Raw genomic sequence first — 25,576 nt, forward strand, 5'->3', positions numbered from 1 at the left:
CATTGTTTTATTTCTGAAAATAAACCAAGATTATTAGGTTTCTCAGAGCTTTTATTGATCTGTCACCTCTTGATGCAGTGGAAACAGAATCTTATGAACTAGGCATGAATTCTAAATCTTTTGCTGTTTAAAAGTTGTCCTGATTTCTCATTTAGGAATAGAACGAGTGGCAGTTGTTGTCTGAAGGAATGGCTTGCTCAATATCAAAAGGAATGTGATAGGTCTTTTGACATGGTCCTGCTTCCTTTTCCACTTAGGATTAAATAATCCCATATTGCTTTTAGGTATGCGTGATAGATACTTAATATTTTTTACAGCAAATAGGAAAATCATTAAGATTTTGCTAATGGCATGAATTTACTATCAAGGGTCAGGAATGAGCAGAAAGCGTTGTATCTTTATGGTGAAAAAAAACCCAATAGCTATGCCAAAACAAAGCTCATTATTTTGAGCCAGTGTTCCAGTGGTCAGATGGAGAATAAAAATAGTTAATATCATTTAATGGGCTAATTCAATGAGTTTCGTGGGGGTTAATTTTAAAGAATAGTTATAGCAGATGTATGTGTTATAACATGTGGATAGAGAATAGTCGTCTCTACCAGAAGAGGATTCTTAAAAATCTGTTTCAGTGAAACAGGGCCAAGATGATTAAACTCTTATAAGATTGAGGTGATTGGCTGGGTGTGGTGGCTGACACCTGTAATCCCAACATTTTAGGAGGCCGAGGCGGGTGGATCACTTGAGGTCAGGAGTTGGAGACCTGCCTGGACAACATGGTGAAACCCCGCCTCTACTAAAAATACCAAAAAAAAATTAGCTGGGCATGGTGGCACAGGCCTGTAATCCCAGCTACTCAGGAGGCTGAGGCAGGAGAACCACTTGAACTGGGGAGGTGGAGGTTGCCGTGAGCCAAGATCGTGCCACTGCATTCCATCCTCTGAGACAGAGCAAGACTCCAACTCAAAACAAAAGATGGAGGTGATTGTGGTAACACCTGCTTTTTTTCTAAGCTGCAATTCTCTACCGTTTTCAAGAAAAATACAAGTTAGCCTATTTACAGAATGTTTTGAATTGACTACTGTCCTCTGGTTAAAACCCCTCTTGAGATAATTGATAGCTGAAAAGGTAGGATGGTTCTCTCAAACTTGACTTCCATCTAAATCAACACTGAGTTGATTAACTTAGATATCAAGAAAAATTGCCTCATTAGTTTACCCCTGAGGAGATGCCTATGAAGTTATATCCTTTTTACAGTTAATAAGAAAGTTTTCACTTGAAGAAACAATTTGAAATATTTAATAAAATGTTGTTGAGCCGGGCGCGGTGGCTCAAGCCTGTAATCCCAGCACTTTGGGAGGCCGAGACGGGCGGATCACGAGGTCAGGAGATCGAGACCATCCTGGCGAACACGGTGAAACCCCGTCTCTACTAAAAAATACAAAAAAACTAGCCGGGCGAGGTGGCAGGCGCCTGTAGTCCCAGCTACTCGGGAGGCTGAGGCAGGAGAATGGCGTAAACCCGGGAGGCGGAGCTTGCAGTGAGCTGAGATCCAGCCACTGCACTCCAGCCTGGGCGACAGAGCCAGACTCCATCTCAAAAAAAAAAAAAAAGAAAATGTTGTTGAAGTCATCCATTACGTTTGGGAAAAGTACCATGCAGCCTTTTATCAGATGATAATGATTTTATTATATTTCACTATTTATTTTGCCCTGTTTATTAGGAACCTCATAGCCAAATATAATAATGTTTGATTGTTTTGTATATTGCTCTTTATTTTATGGCATGTTTATTATTGCCTATACATGCTGTTATCTTAATATTTCCATGACTCATATTTAAAACTTACTGCAAATTGCCTCAATTCTTTGTTTGCAAGTAGTTTGGTTTTTAGAAAAAGCAATGTGAGCACAGTAACTGCTCTACCATGAAAGAGTTCTCTTTATATTTCTAGACAGACTGATAAAAATTTTGTACACTCTAGAATTTAATTGCAATTTAATCCTAGTCCAAGGTTGGCATAGCACTCAGTAAGAACAGATTATAGCAGCACAGTTCTCATTTTGGTATGGGTAACAATCACTTAGGGACTTGCTTTTTAAAAAGCACCTGTAGATTTTGTTTCAGCCATCATGATTTCATGACACAGAACGTTAGAAGTGTTAAAAAATGTCCAAGAGAGGATGTGTTGGAGGTGGCCCATTCTCTTAAAAAGACACAGGTTAAGTAAAACTCAGTTTCATCCTTACGATGCAAATTGATTGAAACTCTGAACTTGAACTTTTTAGACAGTGTGTGGACTTTATTATTTGAACCTATACTCTATTAAGGGAATGCTAGAGTGCTATCTGCGGCTGGGTGGGGTAGCTCTAATATTTCATCTAGAAAGTCACAAATATCCTGTAGCACAATTTTTGTAAAATTGTATTATGTATTTGTATTATTTAAGAAATAATGACTGAGACCAAAAAAAAAAGAAAAAAAAAAAAGCCAAAAAGGACTAGAAGGATATAATCAAAATGTTAGTTTATCTGGGTTTCCAAATTGATTGGTTGTTTTTATTATTTTTATTTTCTACAATGTGTAAGTGTAACTTGCAATGAGAAAAACTTTGATGAAGGGAAAGCACAAATTTAAGTTTAGAGAACAGTATGTTTCAATAATTAACAATAACACCTTTTATTGCACTTTTACAGTATGCCAAAAACCATTAATTTGTGTGTTATTTCCTCTAGTATTCTCAACTACAGTGTATCCATCAATGTTATTTTCTTCTAAACTAAAACTCAAGGAAGTATATGTTATAATTTTTATGCCATAGATAGTCTAAGTAGCATAGCAAGGCAGAAAAAGAATGGGTTATCAGCAAGAATTAGCCATGTGCAGCTAAATTATTAGTCATGAAATCATTACAGGACTCTTCTTAACACATAAAAGCGGACAGGGCAGATGTGTATACAAAGGTGATTTGGAAGAAAATGCAAAAAAGAAATTATTGGGTTGACCATTTGAATTGTTTGTAATCTAAAAATGAAAATGTGTTACAAATTATGGAGCAAAGAAGATTGTTGTCCTCTTTTCATCAAAATAAGTCATGAAAGGCTTAAACATTCCTTCAAACATTGTGTTTTGGTGATGCAAATGCAAAAAGAAAAAAGCAGGAATAATGACAAGCTGTAACCAATTTGAGATGTATCTGAAATCTGGAAGTGGTATTTACAAGATGGATATGTTGTAGATTCATATATGAAGTTAATAAGCAATTATTTGTATTCAGGTCATGCCCATTTTTGGTGTACGTAACTTTAGGGAAACTGGGAATTGAAATTCAGATTTACTGTGTTTCTTATGAAAATTTTTAACAAAGTTTTTTTTCCTGCTGTCTTTTTGCTCTCTAAATTATTCTTCAAGTGTCATGAAAATAAAGGAAATAAAAAAGCCTTGTTGGACTTATATGGTAAATAAAAATAGTGATGAGTGTTTTCCCTGTTATACTGAAGATTACAAGCTTCAGAGGAGAATATAAATTTAACAGGATTGCTCTTGAGTTAATTGTTTAAAGCTGGATGACGGGCATATGAGTTTTATCATATACTTCTCTCAACTTTTTTTCTGTGTTTGAAATAACCTGTAATAAAAGTGTTGGGGCTTTTTGTTGTTGTTGTTTTTTGTTTTTTAACTTTCCCATGTGAATCTAATGATTTACCAGCATTGGGAACTACAGGTGTTATTTATTTTTCAAATTTCAGTCAATTCATCTCTCAGCGGGTCACCTTCCTCATCTGTTTCAACAGGAAGAGTAGAAATGCTACAGGGTGGGTTGCAGGTGGTCGGGTGATTGGGTGAAGGCCTTAACCAGTGTAACTACTATAGCTACTATGCACTCTGCACGCACTGTGCTCATGTTGCATTGGCAGGAGAGGGGAGACCACTTTGCTCTGCTCCTGCACTTGTGCCTTTACATGTAGAGAGACATTTTGCTCTAGGATTTAAAGACTTGAGCTATCTATAGAATGTGATTTAGTGAGGATACCAAATTATTTAAAATAATGGTCATCCTCTCAAGTTAGAAAACTATAGAATCTAATAAAGTTGGAAACATTTGCTTACATAAACATTTAAAAGTTGTTGGTTAGTTTCATGCTTATCATACATCTAAGTTTTATTAGTAGCCAACTGGTAATAGTTTTTACAACTTTTAAAGTTACCTAAGTACAGCCATATAACACCTACCATTTTGGTCAACAGTGGTCTGCATATATGCCTGTATGATGGTGGTCCCATAAGATTACAGTGGAGCTGAAAAATTCCTATTTAGTGGCATTGCAGCTGTCCTGACATGGTAATACAATATATTTCTCACATGTTGGTTTTGATGCTGATATAAACCAGCCTATTACCAATCTGGTTTTATATAACCTTCCAGTCATAAAAAAAAACGCACACACAATTATGTACAGTACATAATACTTGATAAACAATTATGTTACTGGTTTATGTATTTACTATGCTTCTTATTTTAGATTATATTCCTTCTGCTTAAAAAAAGTTAACTGTAAAACAGCCTCAGGCAGGTCCTTCAGGAGTTACCCAGAAGAAGGCATTGTTATCATAGGAGATGACAGTTTCATGCATGTTGTTGCCCTTGAAGACCTTTTGGTGGAAAAAGATGTGACAGTGAAAAACAGTGATATTGATGATCTTGACCCTGTGTAGGCCTAGGCTAATGTGTATGTGTCTTAAAAATAGAAGCTTATAGAGTAATGGTATAAAGGAAAAACATTTTTGCACAGCTGTACAGTGCGCTTTTGTTTTAAACTGTTAGTAGAAAAGGGTAAAAAAGTTAAATTTTAAAGTTTATAAAGTAAAGTTATAGTAAGCTAAGGTTAATTTATTAATGAAGAGGGAAAATTTTTTAAATAAACTTAGTATAGCCTAAGTGTACAATGCTTATAGAGTCTGTAGTAGTGGATAGTACTGTCCTTGGCCTTCACCTTCACTCATCAGTCACTTACTCACTGATGGACCCAGAGCAACTCCCTGTCCTGTAAGCTCCATTCATGTAAGTTCCCTATACAGGTGTACTATATTTTATACAGTATTTTTACTGTACCTTTTCTATATTTAAATATGTTTAGATACACAAATACTTATTGTTGTGTTACAGTTGCCTACAGTATTTGGTATAGTAACATGCCACACAGGTTTGTAGCATTGGAATAACTTTTAGCTTATAGGTGTGTAGTAGGCTGTACACCTAGGTTTTTGTAAGTACACTCTTACGATGTATGACCAATGACAAAATCACCTAATGATGCATTTCTCAGAACATATCCCTGTCATCAAACAGTGCATAATTGTATTGTATTTTCATTTTTAGTATCATAAAATGTATTAGTTACATAAGTAATTTAATCTCACTAGGAAAAATTCCAACAATTAAAGCAAAGGCTTTCACCGATCTACCTGTGTGTCTTTTTACATATTTTTCTGTTTATTTACATATGTATAGTCACTTAAAATACATGTTTTTTTCACTGTTAGAGAAAAAATATAATTGGAATCATGTATATTTTGCAGCCTTGTTAAAATGCCTTTTGGAGTATATTCTGTATCAGTATATGTAGATCTACCTCATTTTCTTCATGACTGCGTTGTATTTCATAATATAAGTATACCAGTTTATTGAAATATTTCAAATGTCAGAAGCTCTTTCACAGGACTTGGAAATTACTAGTATACAGTCACATTTAATCCCATCATTATGAAGTTTTATGAAGTATGTGCAATTGATTGCCTAACACTTCTTTAATAAGAAACCTTTCCCTAGTATAGGAACCATGAGAGTTTTGTTTTGTTTTGTTTTTTCTGGTGTATTCTGATTATATATAATATGTGCAAGTTGGTGCCTCTGCATCTAACTTCATAAAACTTCTTGAAAGTTGCCTCATCCCTGTAAGCTTAAACTGTTAAACAAAATGAAAATATTTAGAGCATATAACAGCCTTTTTTGCTGGAAGGTTTTATAGAAATAAAGTTGCCAGCATATTTTTAGAGGAGTAACTATTCCCTGAAACCAGAATAGCTTATTTTGAAAAATAAGCCAAAACAAATATACCCTTAGATAAGTGTATATAAAATTACCACAAAGGGATTGGGATAGGAAATTCCTACCCATCCCCGTTTTTGCTTTGGGTGAGAACAGTCTAAGAGGTTTCAATTAATGGGAAAGATTAATATACATCATTTCATTGGCCAGACGCAGTGGCTCATGCTTGTAATCCCAAAACTTTGGGAGCACAAGGCAGGCGGATCATGAGGTCAAGAGATCAAGACCAGACTGGCCAACATGGTGAAACCTCGTCTCTACTAAAAATACAAAAATTAGCTGAGTGCGGTGGCTTGCACCTTAATTCCAGCTACTCTGGAGATTGAGGCAGAAGAACCGCTTAAACCTGGGAGGCGGAGGTTGCAGTGAGCCGAGATCGTGCCACTGCACTCAGCCTGGCAACAGAGCAAGATTCCTTCTCAAAAAAAAAATTAATATACATCACTTCGGCCGAGTGCAGTGGCTCACGCCTGTAATCCCAGGACTTTGAGAGGCCAAGGCGGGTGGAACACGAAGTCAGGAGTTCAAGACCAGCCTGGTCAAGATGATGAAACCCCGTCTGTATTAAAAATACAAAAATTAGCCAGGTGTGTTGGCAGGCACCTGTAGTCCCATCTACTTGGCAGGCTGAGCCAGATAATTGCTTGAACCTGGGAGGCCGAGGTTGCAGTGAGCTGAGGTCGTGCCACTGCGCTCCAGCCTGGGTGACAGAGCCAGACTCCGTCTATATGTGTATGTGTGTGTGTGTACATATATATGTTTATGTGTATACATATATGTATTTGCTGTTACTTAGATGACTATGTCTAAAGAGGTATATATGTGTCTGTATATACACGTATGTCTAAACAGGTATATATATGCACACACATCATTTCATCAACTGATGAATATTGAGCTGTAGAGAAGAACAAAGGATGTGTGTATTTCTTTAAAAGCCTGCAACCTTTGGCAGCAGTTCTTCTGGAAATTTGTAACATCTATCTCCTTATACAACTGTACCCCTAAATACAAGAATGTTCCTCGTAGCATTGTTTGTAATAGAGAAAAACTAGAATAAAAATATACAACAGTACTGTGGCTATGGGTACTGATACAAAAGGTCTCCAGAATATGTGAAAAAAGCAAAATGCAGAACCATTTTTCTGGTGAGAATCCCACTTGTGGAAAATAAACTGAGAATATATATATATATGTTTTATATATAACTAGCTCCATATATGTATCTATATTACCTAGATATGTATATAATTTTTGGAAAGATGCATAACAGACTCTTAACCTGATCGCTTTTAGGAGTGAAATTGGCAAACTGAGGAAGGAAGAATTTCATTTAATACACTTTCATTTTTATACCCTTTTTAAAGTTGTGAATTCTTTCTAAAATGAGCTTATAAAACGTCAACATTTTAGCATGAGGATTTTGCAGGTACTGACTTGTAACAAATTTAGTTGTTGGGAGTTACCAATTTCTGTGGCTTTTCTGCTTATTTGCAGATGAATTGGATAATTGCCTGAATCATAAACACTTCTAGACCACAATGTTGCAATGTACTTTTTTTACCCCATCATTGTGACCTGATTTACCCATGATGTGGCTTTTGATTAGTTTAAAATGAACATAAAATAGTTAAAATGCTCAATGCGAAGTAAGTACTTAGATTGTGGAATAGTAATTTTGGAAAAACGAATATTCTTGTATTAAATTTGACAGGTACCCTATTAAAGCACTCAAGTGAAAAAGTTTAACAGGCTTTAGAAAGCCTCACATTTGATTATGCTACTTTGTGTCTTTCCTCACTTACCTAGAAGTTTCATCATTCTATAGCAGTCCCGAAACACTTTATTTTTCTTAACTACCATCTTTGTTCTGGAGAAGTATGTTAAACTTTGAGTAAACTTGTCAATTATTTTCTCCCCTCTTTAGACTTGTCAATTATTTTCTTCCCTCTTTAGACATAGTCATCTAAATAATAGCAAATAAGAGCTATTTGGCAATATAGCAACCCATAAGTTGTAGACTAAATCTTACAATTTTTTTTGACCCTCTATCCTGATGGGTTGGTAGGAAGGTTATTCTAAGGTTGTGTTCACCCAATTCCAGCTTGGGTTGAGGTGCTAGAGGTGGACACTGTGCCAGGATATTGGGGTGAAGATGCAGACTAATCAAGACATTTGCTAAAGTGACTATTGAAATATCTTTTATTGTGGTCAGGATGGTCTTTCAGATGTAGCAACTTCCAGCCACATGACCATGTGGTGTTTCTATGCCAGGCTTAGGGCAGAGGCATCCGTAAGTGTGGCTCTGTACTTACCTACCAAGATACTGTACACAGCTATGCTCTATGTATGGTTTTGCTTGGGCTTTTCTAGATGCTTTGTCGGGAAGCCGCTGTAGCACTACTCCCTTTCCCCATTTACACACATAAGTGCAAACATGCATACAACATGCTTTATTTAAACTAAGGAAATCGTTCTCACTTGTTGGTAAGCCCCTCACTCTCTTTTTCCCTGTTCCCCACGAACATTTTATCTGTACTTCAGTCAACTCATTGTCTTTGCTGTGCATTCAAGACATTTTCTGTTTATCCACACTCCTATCCCTGATTATATCTGTACACTAGTTTCCGTAAATATTGTGCAATGTAGAAGTAGAAAAACAGGCTGTTTCTTCTTTCTGCTTTGCCACATCCCTCTTCTGGGGAAATGAACACAGAGCCTGTTAGCTCTTTAACAGGTGGGAGGTGGGAGGAGGGAACCATCAGGAGAAATAATTTGCCACACTTGCCATTAGTAATTCTTCTGAATCTGTACTTTAACAGTTTTTTCAGTCTGTTAACTGAGCTTCACAAGATTTGCAAACAGGCCACTGCATGTACTTTTTACCTGCTTCTTGCTAAAATAAGACTGGTGGATAATTTTGTGTAGTCGGGAAATAAGATAATTCGTAAGTCATCCGCTAGTGTTCTCAACTACTGCTGTATTCTTGAGGCATGGAACACACTCTTCAGAAACCTGTTTTACAGACACAGTTTAAAAACGAGTCTACAAAGATTCTGATACAACTGCCCTGCTGCTCCTCTGTTCAAAAAGGACTACCTGACTGAAAATTTTTTTTACAAGTTTACTTAGTTCTATTTTGAATAGGTAGAATAGTCATATAGGTCAAAATTCAAAAAGTATAAAAGAATATAGACTGAAAAGGCTTACTCTTTTCTCCCAACCACTCTTTCCTCCCTCCACAGAGAACCAATGTTAAATTCTTACATCCTTCTAGAAAGTTTTTAAAATATCTAAGTACAACATACATTTCTTCATATATACAACATATGCATATCTGTATGTGTATAATGCATATTTTCCCCTTATACAAATGCATAGAGCTGTTCTGAACTTTCAGTTTTGAGCTCACCAGTATATTTTCAAGATCTTTCCATATCAGTACCTAAAGAGCTTCCTCATTCATTTTTCTAGCTGCATATTATTCTATTGTATGGATGTACCTAATTAACCAATTCTTTACCTTCATTACTGATTATTTACGTTGTTTCCAATCTATGTTATTACAAACAAAGCTATAGAGAACAATCTTGTATATATGTTATTTTATAGAGGTTTGTATATTATAATATACAAAGATATATATGTATAATTGTATATTATACAGAGATATGTTGTCCTAAAGACATATAAAATTACTGGAGTAAAGAACATATACATGCATCATTTTAGCAGATACTGCCAAACCGTTCTCCATAGAAATTATAACAATTTACTCTCCAAAACAGCCATGCATGAAGAGTTTCTGTTTATTCACAGCCTCAGCATCAGAGAATGTTATACAACTTTTTGATTTTTGTCAGTTGATGATGAAAAAAGACCTAATTTCTCTGATTATTAATGGTATTGAATTGAGCATCTGTTCATGTTTTAACATTTATAATTTTTATTCTGCAATTGCATTTAACTTTTTATATTTGGGTTTTGGATTGCTGGTCTTTTTTTTTTATTGGTTTCTAGGAATTACTTGTATTAACAGGAAATTTTTCCTTGTGCTGTAAGTTGCAAAGGTATGTTTTATTTAAAAATTTTTTGTCATTCAATTTGACATTTTATGTTGCTATGCATATATAGTAGTGTGTGTGTTTACCTGTATACAGTTGTCCCTGAGCATCTGTGAGGAATTGGTTCCAGGACCCCCTGTGGATAACAAAATCTGGATCCTCAAGTCCTTTATATGAAATTGGATAATATTTGTATGTATATGACCTATGCACATCCTCCCATTTACTCTCTGTAATACCTAATATATGTAAATGTTATGTAAATAGTTGTTATGCTGTATTGGTTTTGATTGACATTATTTTTATTGTTGTATTGTTACTTTTCTTTTTTTTTCCAAATACTTTTCATCCAAGGTTGGTTGAATTCCAGATATGGAACTTGTGGATAGGAAGGGCTGACTGTGTATAGTAGAAATTCTGTGTCTTATATGGGTCATGAATTTTTGTATCGTGATTAGAAAGGCCTTTATCCCTCCAAGGCTATAAATGACTTTTCCAGGGATTCCCTCTACAATTTTATATTTAGATTATTTGGTACATTTTAGAATTTAGTCTGGTATAGGGTACCTGGTATGGATCCAGTTTCTTTTCCTTTTTGTAAGTGGTCACCCCATTGAATTAGTAACATTTTTTATTAATCTATTTGGGCCTTCTTCCGCCTTCTTCCAAATCTTGTATTCTGCTTCGTTCTGTTGTTTGTTTGTTTGTTTTTGAGAAAGAGTTTCACTCTGTCGCCCAGGCTGGAGTGCAGTGGTGCTATCTCGGCTCACTGTAACCTCTGCCTCTGGGTTTAAGTGATTCACCTGCCTCAGTCTCCTGAGTAGCTGGGGTTACAGTCATATACCACCATGCCCAGCTAATTTTTGTATTTTTGGTAGAGGTGGTTTCGCCATGTTGGCCAGATTGGTCTCAAACTCTTGGCCTCAAGTAATCCTCTTGCTTCGGCCTCCCAAAGTGCTGGGATTAGAGGCATGAGCCACCACGCCCGGCCCTGTCATCTATTTGTGTATCAGTACACACTGTTTTAGGTATTCAGTTCCTATAATATTTCAATATCTGGTTGGAATAGTCTCTATTTTTGCTTATTATTTCATGTGAATTCAATTTGAATTCTGATGTTACCTCCTTAAAGTGGTAACATCTTATTTATTCAAAATAGTTATCACAGTATATGGTTATCTCATTAATTTAGTTACATGTTTTATTATCTTTCTGTCCCACTGGAATTACTTCATGAAGACAGCTATCTTTTTTATTTAGCTCACCGCTATATCCACATCACCTAGCACAATAACCAACACATAGTAGCCCCTCAATATAGATTGAGTGGATGAATAAGTGAGTTAATTTATAAAATTTTTTAAAACTTGACATCAAAATAAAACTGTACTTCTTACTAAAAGGAGTTGGCCACTTAAATATCAGTATTTCCTGTCTTCCTATAACCACAAGAACATTCATTGTTCTTTTATTATTCTTAATGGGTTATGAATAGTATCTGAAAACCTTTAACTTACTCCTTTCTTTTTCCTTTATGTCTCCTATTTTTCTTCTCAACGCTTTTTCCTTAAGTCCATTATACTATTGTTCTTTTGACTTGACTTCTGTGAGAAAATACAGTTCCAAACTCAGTGCAAATAAAATCTAGGGTCCCACACATTTGTAAATCAGGAGGCAACTTTTGTTCATATACTGAGCAAGGTTAAAGAATCAGAATAGGTTTATAATGTTCATAAGAAAACTGTAAAGAGGAGATACCCCCAAATTGAGGCATGTTTCAAAAGTGCTTGGTGTGGAATGAAAGGAATCACTTAGTACTAAATAATAAAGATAGCAAGGTATGATTTATGAAATTAAATGAAAAATCTGATGACCTTTTTTTCTTTTTTGAAACAGGGTTTCATTCTGTTTTCCAGGCTGGAGTGCCGTGGTGCAATCGAGGCACATTGCAACCTCAAACTCCTGGCCCCAAACCATCCTCCCACCTCAGTCTCCCAAAGCATTGTGATTGCAGGCATGAGCCACCTTTTCTGGCCTCAAGACATCTTAAGAGTCTAGTGAAATGTTATAACCATGTTTTCTGTAGTTGAATTTCATAAAACTGAAGATGTTATGTTCTTGTTGAATTTACCCTTTTTTCCCACATATTATCATTTAATTAAAATATTCAATGATATGACTTCTAGTTGTGCCTTAGTAATGTACACTTATTTCTACATAAGTTAGCTTGCAGTAAGTTCAAATCTTATAATATCAGGTCCATATAATTTAGAAGATGAGAAATATACATGATATGAACATGAGAATACTGGTTTAATTTAAATTGTTTTGGTGTTAATAATTTACTTTTTCCCCCTCTCTTTTCCTGTTAAGGATTCTGGACTCTACTTATAATATCCCTAACTGCTGGATTCTCCTGTTGCAGCTTTTCTTGGACAGTGACTTACTTTGATTCTTTTGAACCAGGAATGTTTCCTCCTACTCCTCTCTCACCTGCCAGGTTCAAGTAAGTATTCCTGTTTCCTGTTTATTTTTTAAATGCATTTCAACACTTGAAAATACTGAAATACGTAGAAGCAAGAGGCAGATTGCGAAATATGTTGAGGCTCCAGTCTTTATAAAACATAGGACTTTTCAGCTTGTAGGCCCAGCCTTTAGATACATGAGAATAATATTTAAAATTCTATATCTAGGTAATGCTTTGTTTTCTAAAAACTGAAATTCAGGGGATATTAGAACTAAGAATCTTTGATGGGTATTTGTCCTTTGGAATGGAATTTGATTTAAAACCGTTTATAAAGGCAAAATTAATGCTAACAATTTGAAAGTTTTACTAGGTTCGTACATGGTCAGACTTACAAGAACATAATAATTGGATTGGACTTTTCCTTAGGATTTTAACTTTGTGTTATAATTAGCAAGCATTTATGGCACCCACTTTATATGTCTGGACCAGAATGGATGCTTTTCATAGTGGAACAGTATTAAATTTCTTTGGTCTATATTTTCCATGTTTCAGAGAATTTTAGAAAATTCAGTAGTGTTCTAATCTAGTTTATTCATGCCAGGAAAGTTACGATTTTAAATATAAATTCCAAAATAAGAACATCTAAGATCTCCAGTTTATTCTAGAAATTTGGGGGGGACATGAAGACAGGAAACTAAATTATATTAAATTTATGTATGTTATTCTAATACTATTGTTGTTACTACCACCTCTAGCCTACCTCATGGACAGGTTGTAGAGATAAAAACATTTACTTGAGAGACTTTATAAATGTGAAGTTATACCAGTTACAGTTATTAATAATCATTGGTACTACTGGCCTTCATTATTAGTAAACTCCCAATTTTTTTTGTCTTATAAATATATCTTTTAAAATTTTGGCTTGACTTCAAATGAAATGTGAATTTGTATATATGTATGTTATGTGTATATATATATTTTTAATGTTTTAATCCCTATCTGTATGTGAAACATAAAATCATATGCTTTCCAACAAATTTTAGTTCTGTGTTTTTTAGGTGGATAAATAATAATCTAAATTGACTAAGAGTTAAGCCTAACATTACAATGCCATCCCGTAGTTTACATGGGTACCACTCAATTAGAAGTTTACTTTAATAACAGGTATAAGTCTAAGGTAATGAGACTCATTTCAAAAATCACCAAAAAGAAATCATATTTTTTCCTTATGTTTATATCTCACTTCCCTGAATTCTAGCCACACATTTCTTGCTGTTTAATAGACCTTGCTACCTGGATTTCAGAAAGCATTTTGCACTTAGAGTGATTAAAACTCTAGTCTTTGCTTTGAAGCCATCAGTATCCACCCATTTCACTCACCAGGGCTTGAAATTCTTATTCATTATATTTGTCCATTCATGAAGTCCATTCCTTCCTGACTTTTTAAATGTTGTTAGAAAGCTTCCTGTTAGCATTTTCACTGTTTTTGTACTATTTAAGGCTAGTATACTTGACTTCTTGGCCTTCTTTCCTCTAAGTTTTCACTCTTCTAATTCACCCTATATACAGTCAGCCCTCTGTATCCATGGGCTCCACATCCTTTAATTCAACCAACCATGGATAAAAAATATTTGGGAAAAAAAATTAAAATATAACAATAAAAAGTAATACACATAAAAAACAGTATAACAACTATTTACACAGCATTTACTTTGTATTAGGCATTATAAGTAATCTAGAGATGATTTAAAGTAGAGGGGAGGATGTGCATATGCTGTAGGCAACTGCCATGCCATTTTATATAAGGGACTTGAACATCCATGGATTTTGGTATTTGTGGGAATCCTGGAACCAATCTCCCAGTGGATACCAAGGTATAACTGAACTGCTGTATTTCCATTAACAAAAAGAGATCTAGCCCTCTGTTGGTTAAAAGCCAGTAGCTTTCCTATTGCCTTTAGAATAAAGTCCAACTCTTCAGTATAGCAGAATAGTCCTTCCCCAAATGACTCTACCCTACTTTTCCAACCTCAGCTATTTCCCTACTGCACCCTATATTGTAGTCACATACCAGATTAGCTTGACATCCCCCACATAAACTATGCAATTTTGAGATGTCATGATTTTACTCTTGCTGTTCTCTCTTCCTGGAGTATCATTTTCCCTTTCACCTTCTCTTTTACCACCATCACGATTCATTAACCTTGTAAATGTAAGAAGCCTTTGGGGTTAGAGAAGGTTTTAGTATTCTCTTAAAGATCTGCTATTCTGAGGGCATTTAACAGTTAATTTTTTAAAAAATTATCTTTGCTTTTTGTATTAAATTAGAATCAATTTAGTAAAAGGCCTCAATTTTCAATGTATTTATTAGTGTATTAGTCTGTTCTCATGCTGTCTAATAAAGACATACCCAAGACTGGGTAATTTATAAAAGAAAGAGTTTTAATTGACTCACAGTTCCACATGGCTGGGGAGGCCTCACAGTTGTGGTGGAAGGCCAAGGAGGAACAAAGGCACACCTTAAATGATGGCAGGCAAGAGACGATGTGCAGGGGACTGCTCTTTATAAAACTGTCAGATCTTGTGAGACTCACTCACTATTATGAGAACAGCAGCATGGGGGTAACCACCCCCATAATTTAATTACCTCCCACAGGGTCCCTCCCACAACACATGGGAATTATGGGAACTGCAATTCAAGATGAGATTTGGGTGGGCCACAGCCAAACCATGTTATTATGCCCCTGACCCCTCCCAAATCTCATGTCCTCACCTTTCAAAACCAATCATGCCTTCCCAACAGTCCCCCAGATTTCAGCATTAACTCGTAAGTCCACAGTCCAAAGTCTCATCTGAGACAAGGAAAGTCCTTTCTGCCTATGAACCTGTAAAATCAAAAGCAAGTTAATTACTTCCAAGATGCAGTGGCGGTTCAAGCATTGTAAATACACCCATTCCAAATGGGAGAAATTGGCCAAAATGAAGGGGCTACAGGCCCATGCAAGTCCGAAATTCAGTAGGGTAGTCAAATCTTAAAGCTCCAAAATGATCTCCTTTGACTCCATATCTCACATCCAGGTCATACTGAAGCAAGAGTTTGGTTTCCATGATGTTGGACAGCTCCGCCCCTGTGGCTTTGCAGGGTACAGTCTCCCTCCTGGCTGCTTTCACAGGCTGGCATTGAGAGTCTGCAGCTTTTTCAGGCACATGGTACAAGCTGTCAGTGGATCTACCATTCTGGTGGCCCTCTTCTCACATCTCCACTTGGTAGTGCCCCAGTGGAGACTTTGTGTGGGAGCTCCCACCCCACATTTCCCTTCTGCACTGCCTAGCAAAGAGGTTCTCCATGAGGGCTCCACCCCTGCAGCACACCTCTACATGAACATCTAGGCATTTCCATACATCCTCTGAAACATAGGTGGAAGTTCCCAAACCTCAGTTCTTGACTTTGTGCACCTGCAGTCCCAACAACACATGTAAGCCACCAAGGCGTGGGGTTTGCACCCTTTGAAGCAACAGCCTGGGACGTACAGTGACCCCTTTTAGCCACACCTGGGACACAGGGTACCAACTCCTGAGACTGCACAAAGCAGCAAGGCCTGTGAAACCATTTTTTTCTCCTAGGCCTCCCAGCTTGTGATGGGAAGGGCTGCTATGAAGACCTCTGACATGCCCTGGAGACATTTTCCCCATTGTCTTGGCAATTAACATTTGGCTCCTCATTATTTCTGCAAATTGCTGTAGCTGGCTTGAATTTCACCTCAGAAAATTGTTTTTTCTTTTCTGTCACATTGTCAGGCTGCAAATTTTCCGAGATTTTATGCTTCGCTCCCTTTTAAACGTAAGTTCCAATTCCAAACCATGTCTTTGTGAATGAATAAAACTGAATGCTTTTTTTTTTTTTTGAGACACAGTCTCGCTGTGTCATCCAGGCTGGAGTGCAGTGGCACGATCTTGGCTCACTGCAAGCTCCACCTCCCAGGTTCATGCCATTCTCCTGCCTCAGCCTCCTGAGTAGCTGGGACTATGGGCACCCACCACCACGCCCAGCTAATTCTTGTATTCTTGGTAGAGACAGGGTTTCACCATGTTAGCCAGGATAGTCTTGATCTCCTGACCTCGTGATCCACCCATCTCGGCCTCCCAAAGTGCTGGGATTATAGGCGTGAGCCACCGCGCCCAGCCAAAACTGAATGGTTTTAAGAGCACCTAAGTCAACTCTTAAGCACTTTGCTGCTTTGAAATTTCTTCCACCAGATACCCTGAATCATCTCTCAAGTTCAAAGTTTACATCTCTAGGGCAGGGGCAAAATGCTCCCAGTCTCTATGCTAAAGCATAGCAGAAATCATCTTTTCTGTTCCAGTTCCCAATAAGTTCTTCATCTCTGTTGGAGACCACCTCAATCTGGACTTCATTGTCCATATCAATATCAGCATTTTGGTCAAAGCTATTCAACAGGTCTCTAGGAGGTTGCAAACTTTCCCACATTTTCTTGTCTTCTGCACCCTCCAAACTATTCCAGCCTCTCCCTGTTACCTAGTTCCAAAGTCATTTTCAGGTATGTTTACAGCAGCACCCCACTCTACCAGTACCAATTTACTGTATTAATCTGTTCTCACACTGCTAATAAAGATATACCTGAGACTGGGTATTTATAAAGGAAAGAGGTTTAATTGACTCACAGTTCCATATGGAGGCGGAAGCCTCATAATGATGGCAAAAGATGAAGGAGGAGCAAAGGCACATCTTATGTGGCAGCAGGCAAGAGAGCATGTGCAGGGGAACTGCCCTTTATGAAACCATCAGGTCTCAAGAGACTCACATACTATTAGTGGAACAGCCACATGGGAGTAACCACCCCCATGATTCAGTTACCTTCCACCAGGTCCCTCCCATGGCATGTGGGGATTATGGGAACTGCAGTTCAGGATGAGATTTGGGTGGGGACAGAGCCAAACCATATCAGTTAGTAATTATGTTTTTTTGATTTTGGGTTTTTTGAGACAAGGTCTGGTCTGGTTCTGTTATCCAGGCTGGAGTACAGTGGCGTGATCTCAGCTCATTGCAACCTCCACCTCCCAGGCTCAAGTGATCCTCCTGCCTCCTCCCCTAATGAGCTGGGACTATAGGCGTGTCACCATGCCAAATAATTTTTGCGTTTTTGTAGAGGCAGGATTTTGCCATGTGCCCCGGCTGGTCCCAAACCCCTGAGTTCAAGCAGCCTGCCCACCTTGACCTCTCAAAGTGCTGGGATTACAGGCATGAGCCACTGCACCCAGCCTAGTGGATCCAGTTTTAATATGAAATGGTGTCATATTAGAGCCTTAGATTATGTACTTATTAATCTCTGAAAATGGTTTTGAAATGTATACAAAATATATGTTGTATGTGCACAAATGAATACAAAATATAAATAAATACAAAATACACACATTCATTTCTATAAATACAAAATATAAAAGATGTGTATTTATATTTTTGTTTGTATATGTGTATATATTTGCATATAAATACAGAATATATATGCACATAAATATGTATAAATACAAAATAATGCGTGTGTGTGTGTGTGTGTGTGTATATATATATATATATATATATATTATGTAGTCCTGGCTACTGGGAAGCTGAGGCAAAAGGATTGCTTGAGCCCAAGAGTTTATTATACAAAATAATGTGTATATACATTTTGTATTTGTACAAAATAATGTGTACGTATATACAAATATAAATTATATATATACCCAAATATAAGTGAAATATTTACACACACACAAATACAAACGAAGTTGAGTTTTATCGTCAAAACCCTGCCCTCTAGTGTTTATGGAAAATATGCAGTTACTTCAGAAATGTCAGATTAAGTATATTCTCTATGTCACCAGTAGAGTGAGTCCTTGTACAGGGAAACAACTCCGCATTTTGAGAAAGTTGAAATCTTCAGACTTAATATTTTCTTTGAAATCAAATTGATATATTTTATCAATGTGCAACATCATACTTTTATAAAAATATCTTTGTGACAGGTTATGTGTTTTCTCACCTAAAATAAGCAATAATATTAATGAAAGCATTTTTCCTAATTATATAAAAGTAATTCACATTCTTTGTTGAAAATTCCAAAAAAAGAAAAAGAAAAATGGAAATAAGGAAAATTACTGCTGACATTTTAATGTATATTTTTCCATTCTTTATGCATATTTTAAAAATCGAAATTGGGATCACAATGTATATAGTTTTTTGTAAGAGAGTAAAATAAATCATATCTAACTGGTTTGTTAAAATAGTAGTATTTTGCTATCTCTGCAGACTTAAGTACCTGGGTTTTGTTTTGTTTTGTTTTGTTTTTTTAAACAGAATAGTTGAAGTGGGAAAACCATTTGAGAAGACCGTATTTACTGTGACTATCAATTGTGTTTCCCTAGAAACAAACCCCTCAGAGGAAGAATAAAAGTAACATTCATTACTGTTTAGTAAATATTAGGTGACATATTTAATGAAATCATCAGTTTGGATCAATAATTCATAAGAAGAGGTTGAGATTAGAAATAAAAGCATTTTCTTATATTAAAATCTTTTTATGTTTACTGTTATTTATTTATTAGATAAATCTCAGCAACTTTCACTTTTACATAAGCACAAGATGTTTAGGAAATACAAGATAGAGAACTTTGCAAGATATATTTCCGGATAGATAGTTAATGGACTTCAACAGGTATGTTTTTTGGAAAGATGGTTCCATGTATTCCACTTTGCTAAGTTAAAAGATATACTGCAATATCACATATATAAACTTGCCAATTAGTAAGCTGTCCTTTTCTTTGTGTATTTATTCCAGTAGACTCGATAGAAAGTCTTGTCTTGGTTGTTATTAAAGGTTTGTTAACAGTGTTAAAGAACAAGAGGCAGAGGCAGTAAGTTTAGATTTTGGGGAATATCTAAATAGGCATTCCCATTTTTGACTATGTTATAATTCATTATCCTGCTTCTTCTACACTACCTACTCAACATCTCCAGTTCATTTCTCATCACTTTTCCTTGTTCATTGTCTGGGTTTTGTGAGTGATTTCCAAGAGACAAATATAACAGTATATGTATAGTCAGTATTTAACATTTTGGTTATCAGCTTTAATTATAGTTTTCAGGAGTTAATGCATCTCACTATGTTACCTACCCATGGAAAAATACTGCATACAAGGAAAAACTAGAACTTTAAAGAATCATGGGCTGGGCATGGTGGCTCATGCCTGTAATCCCAGCACTCTGGTAGGCCAAGGTGGGAGGATGGCTTGAGCCTAGAACTTTGAGACCATCCTGGGCAACATAGTGAGACACTGCCTCTACAAAAAATTTTTAAAATTATCCAGGTGTGGTGAAATGCGCCTGTATTCCTAGCCACTCGGAGACTGAGGCAGGATTGTTTGATCCCAGGAGTTCAAGGTTGCAGTGAGCTATGATCATGCCACTGCATTCTAGCCTCGGTGACAGAGCAAGATACGCTCTTTAAAAAAAAAAAAAAAAAAGAACTTTGGGGATTGTTCTAGGCTTGGCCAGTGGCAGCAGAACTTTTAAGTCCTTTTGATTGGGAAAATACTAGTTGTGGATACTAGCTGTGCCTTACAGTGTGTTTTCCTGAACAAGTATACCTTTTAAGCTAATATTCTAGGATTTCTAGGGATGTTTTAAGAGAGTCCTATTAAACATTATGGGGGAACTAATGCCCTCCTAAGCCACCCATCTCTTAGGTTTTACTATTAGTCTGGTGTTTCCATTTTTTAATAAAGAAATCAAGTCTCAGAAGTTTAAGCCACTTGCACAAAGTCAAGTAATTTGCAAGTAACATAGTTTGCAACTGACTCTGTGTTTATTTTTATTCACCATACTAGCTAACTTATCTCCTCTGCATTATGAAATTAATCATCAGTAAGAGGAATTTCACTAATTGAAATAGCATCATTTTATTGACGATTAACAGGCATTCTGAGCTTTTGCTATGTGGCAGTTTTGCCCCCACAATATTGCTAAATCAAAATCTGTTCTTAACATCAAACTTTCTCTGTCTTCTCCATTGTCTTCTCGTAGTACCTGTATTCCACTTTTAAGACTGCACTCCACATTTCACATCACCTATGTTCAAGCTTCATCTAGTGGTGAAAGTATGTAGCTGCAGGTTCATAGTTATTCAGTGTGCTAGAAATAAAAATCACTCTGATAATAAATGTCACATCTAGGATAGAAATGTTACTCTATAGTAGTAAGTTTAGTGGAAAAATGATAACATGAGTGATGCGTCTTATTGCTGACATGAAAAAACATTCACAATTTTGATCAAACGTCAAATTTAACAGCACATACTGAACCTTCACAGTAGGACATTAACATTGTAGGAATACAAAACAACCTGGGGATTCCAAAATAAGTCATTCTTGGCAAGTAAAGTTGGTTTATTAATTTTAAATCTAGTTAATTTGCATAACCTAAGTATACAGAATACAGTGGCAAGCACCCCTAGCATGTAATGATTTCTGTAGCTGAAATCATTGTGATGGGAGTTACTATGCCAAGGAAGCTCCTTAATAGGTCTATTATTTTATGCTAAAGATATCCACAGATATTTCTTTCCAAGGAGGAAAAGAAATCAATGCTTGTGTTTAAAGTTATGAGGATAGGCCAACTCTGTAAATGGAAATAAAGTACTGCTGAAAATTTCAAATTACAAGCTTATGCTGATCAAAGGTATATAAAAGTAAGATTTCTGGTGAATTGGATATCTGAATCCAAAGCTTGGATTGTTGAATCATGTAGTGAGAAACTGATTTTAAATGATTTTCTCTCTCTTTTGAGATATGCTATAGAAATAACATGTCTTGCAGTCACAGCATTGTAGTTTTTGGAGCATGTCTCAGTTCTTAAATCTTCAATTGACTTCTATGGTAAGAGATTTCTTATCCTGAATCTTATAACTGAATATGAGTCTTTTTGAGGCATAGACTGAATTGTTTTGAAAATAAATCTCGGCCGGGCGCGGTGGCTCAAGCCTGTAATCCCAGCACTTTGGGAGGCCGAGACAGGCGGATCACGAGGTCAGGAGATCGAGACCATCCTGGCTAACACGGTGAAACCCCGTCTCTACTTAAAAAAAATAAAAAAAACTAGCCAGGCGTGGTGGCGGGCGCCTGTAGTCCCAGCTACTCAGGAGGCTGAGGCAGGAGAATGGCATAAACCCAGGAGGTGGAGCTTGCAGTGAGCCGAGATCCGGCCACTGCACTCCAGCCTGGGCAACAGAGCGAGACTCTGTCTCAAAAAAAAAAAAAAAAAAGAAAGAAAAAGAAAATAAATCTATACCTTGAGTACAACTCTTTGTTCAGTTTAATGACCTTAAATATCTATGTTTATGCTAAAAATGTTTTTTTAAAGGCATCATTTAAAATGTTCCTACATAGCTCTTTTAGAGACCAAAGCCTTCAAAGTCATCTCACAGATAGTCATTTTGAATTATTAGAAGTCAAGCAAAATTATTATATTTTTATTATAACTAGACTCAGTTTTAAGTTACAGTATTTGTTCTTCAGGTGTCCTTTGAATAATTACATTTGTGCATTTCCTAGGCAGATTGGAAGACACTGTTGAATGTCTATTTTATAGAAGTCAGCATAAATTTACTCTTACATTTTTAGAGAAGTTTGAAGTTTGGTATCTCCTCTTTCGATGTATTATTGGTTGTGTTTATCAAATAACCCTGTATGGCTTATTTGATATAGAGTTCATGGTCAAAATGCAGGGAAACTTCACAGTTACTAGTGTTATATCATGATTTCTAGGCATATGCCAAGGTAAAGAGTGGTGTCTTTTTTTCACAAATGCCTGCTTAAAATATAATCCATGAGATTAGATTGGCAGTTTGCATTATTTCACAGTCAATATACAAATCAAAGGGTATCTGCTACCTTCCTCATGCTATCAGTCTTTATTGTCTGATCACTATGAATTATCCGTCTATTTCTTCTTCTTCCAACCACAAATAACATTTGATAAGTACCATACACTCAATTTTAGAAAATATGCTTTTAATTTAATTTTTATTTAATGTAACATTATGTGCATCCTTGTTTAAAAAAATTGTATTGCCTTACAATGCAATCTGGAATCTGCAAAATAAATTATAAGTGAGAAAGAAAAGGGAACAAGTTAATTTTAGTTTGAATTAATTTTTGGTAAATTGTTTTTATTAACTATTTTAGAGAGTAACGTGATCTGTTAATCTTTTACATGTGTTACTTTCTATGTAAAGTGTTCTGTATGTAATTAGATGCTAACATTTGTGTGTGAGAGCATGTTGTTAACTGTAGTAGGGAGCCACAGATAGTAAAATACTTTGACACGCGAATTTCCTGGAACATTCAGGATTCAGGATTGGCATCCTGTATTATAATATTACTTTTCTATTCAACATTAATTGGGGTCTTTAAAACATTATTATTAGAGTTTTCTCTGACTTCTTCACATTGAGGGTTATGAAGATAGAGAACAAATAAAACAGTTAAATCATAATATGCAATTCAAGAAAAGGGAACAAGTTGATTTTTGCTTGAATTGCTTGAAATTTGAAATTTCCAGCAGCACTTGATTTTCTTTAATACAGTTAGCCTATCCTCATAACTAAATATAAGCATTGACTTTTCCTCCTTGGAAATAAGTATCTGTGGACATCTTTAGCATAAAATAATATACAAGTGTTACAGGTTCTTGATGGGCAGATATATAAGCCTTGGAGATCAAAAACAGTGGGTTAGTTAGTATTCAAATTAGAAATTTCTTTTCCACGCAGACTAGATTTAACATTGAGCACAATGAAGTGACTCTACTACTTTGATAACAGATTCTGGAGAGCTGCCTGTTTGTCAAATCAGATTCTTTATTGCCATGAACTAATGAAACAGATGTCAGATGGCTAATTGCAGTAGGAGAGAAAAGCTACTGACAAAAGAGATGGATCAGGAACTTGGCCTTGATACTTGAGTATCATGAAATCTCATTATCTGGGGACTATTCAGAGCCATCAGTTACAGTGCTGTCACTATTAATGAATATATTGATGGCATTGCACTGCAACTTCTTGAAGTAAAGGGTTAAAGTACATGCATATCTTGTAAGATATATTTCATTACTGTTCTGAATGGAGATGTACATAGATGTAACAAAATCCTCTAAGAAATTGTATTAACTATTGGTTTTGTTTTCATAAAGTGATACAGCTAATAAGTGTTTGCTTTGTAGCTTTTTTTTTTTTTTTTTTTTTAAAGACAGGTTCTCACTTTGTTGCCCAGGCTAGATTGCAGTGGCATGATCTTGGCTGACTACAACCTTTGCTTCCTGGGCTGAAGCGATCCTCCCACCTCAGACTCCTGAGTAGCTGGGACCACAGACATGCGCCACCACATCTGGCTAATTTTTGTATTGTATTTTTTATAGAGACGGGGTTTCGCCATGTTGCCCAAGCTGGTCTCAAACTCCTGGGTTCAAGTGATCCACCTTCTTCGGCCTCCCAAAGTGCTGGGATTACAGGCATGAGCCACCTTGCCAGACTGCTCTTGCTTGTGCTATTTACAGTGTTATAAATGAGTAGCTGAAAAGGCACAAGTATCCCTATGCCCAGAGCAATACTGATAAGAAATACTTGAGAGACAGTGCTTGCCAGTTTTGTACTTGGAACCCTTTTTGTTTAATAACCTATAAATTACCAGAGGCAGCTTGATACAATTAAAAAGGGTATTGAAGTCAGGAGACGTAGCTTCCAAATCCAGCCCTACCCTAGCAGAAGGACATTTGAACAAGTCAGTTAGTGTATCCAAGCTATAACTTCCTCATCTCTAAAATGGAGTAAAAACAATGGTACCCCATAGGCAATAAGTGTAAGTTTACTAAAGCAACAGATATGTCTGATGATAAAGCAGATAGAGTGTCAGAGGTTTTCTTTTCTTAAGGTTTTTTGAGCTAGAAGTGTGACCATGGACTACCACAAGTTGCCAGTTATCTTTTCTTGGATAATTGTTATTTATCCTGAGATTTTATTTTATTTTATTTTATTTTTTGAGACAGGGTCTTGCTTTGTTGCCCTAGGATGAAGTGCAGAGTGGCACAATCATGGCTCACTGTAGCCTCAACTGCCTGGGCTCAAGCAACCCTGCTGCCTCCACCTCCCAAGTAGCTGGGACTACAGGCGAGTGCTGCTATGCCTGGCTAAGTCTTTTATTTTTATTTTTATTTTGTAGAGATAGGGTCTCACTAAGTTGCCCAGGCCAGTCTTGGAACTCCTGAGCTCAAGCAATCCTCCTGCCCTAGTCTCCCAAAGCACTGGGATTACAGGCATGAGCCACCACGCCCAACCAAGAAGTACTTGTTAATATTATCTCATTTAGTTTTTATAAGAACACTAATGAAAATAATTATTGTCTTCATTTTAAAGATTGAGAATTAGATTTTCTGGTAGGTTAAAATAGTCCTGTGAATAGTATAGCCATGACTAAACTCCAGTGAGGAGAGAGCTAGCTTTCCAGGTCTTTCATTCTGATCATATTAAACTGTTGACCTTCCTGTACTCTCCATTGTCTCTTGCTTCTGGGCATACTGTTAGGTGTTTAGAACACTAAATCCCTCATATTCAATTTTAGTTTAGGGATTAGCTCTTCCTTGAAATTTTTTCTCCCCTTCTACAAGCTGAATGGCTCCTTTATGTTCCAGTAATACTGCCTGCAAAAGTTAGTGTACTATGTCACTAGATTCTGTTATCTTCGAAGGCAATACTGACTCCTACTCCTTTCTCTCTCTTTTTTTTTAATTTTTATTTTTTGTTGTTGGTTTGAGATAGTCTCACTCTGTCACCCAGGCTGGAGTGCAGTGGCATGATCTTGGCTCACTGCAACTTCTGCCCCCTGGGG

At 36.4% G+C, this 25,576-nt stretch overlaps 1 protein-coding gene across 3 annotated transcripts in view; it reads left to right on the forward strand.

Moving 5' to 3' along the window:
• LOC105492657 (ARF like GTPase 6 interacting protein 6) overlaps positions 1-25,576 on the forward strand; it is a 49,037-nt gene that overhangs the window by 3,910 nt on the left and 19,551 nt on the right. For 2 of the 3 annotated variants that reach the window (XM_011759883.2, XM_024796269.2), the window contains exon 3: positions 12,544-12,676. In XM_011759883.2, coding sequence (XP_011758185.1) covers positions 12,544-12,676 — 133 coding nt within the window. Of the gene's footprint in view, positions 1-12,543; positions 12,677-19,243; positions 19,354-25,576 lie in introns of all 3 variants that reach the window. The other variant, XR_003020658.2, reaches the window with a different exon arrangement.

The sequence above is a fragment of the Macaca nemestrina genome, chromosome 11, assembly GCF_043159975.1.
Source record: "Macaca nemestrina isolate mMacNem1 chromosome 11, mMacNem.hap1, whole genome shotgun sequence".
Taxonomy (NCBI): domain Eukaryota; kingdom Metazoa; phylum Chordata; class Mammalia; order Primates; family Cercopithecidae; genus Macaca; species Macaca nemestrina.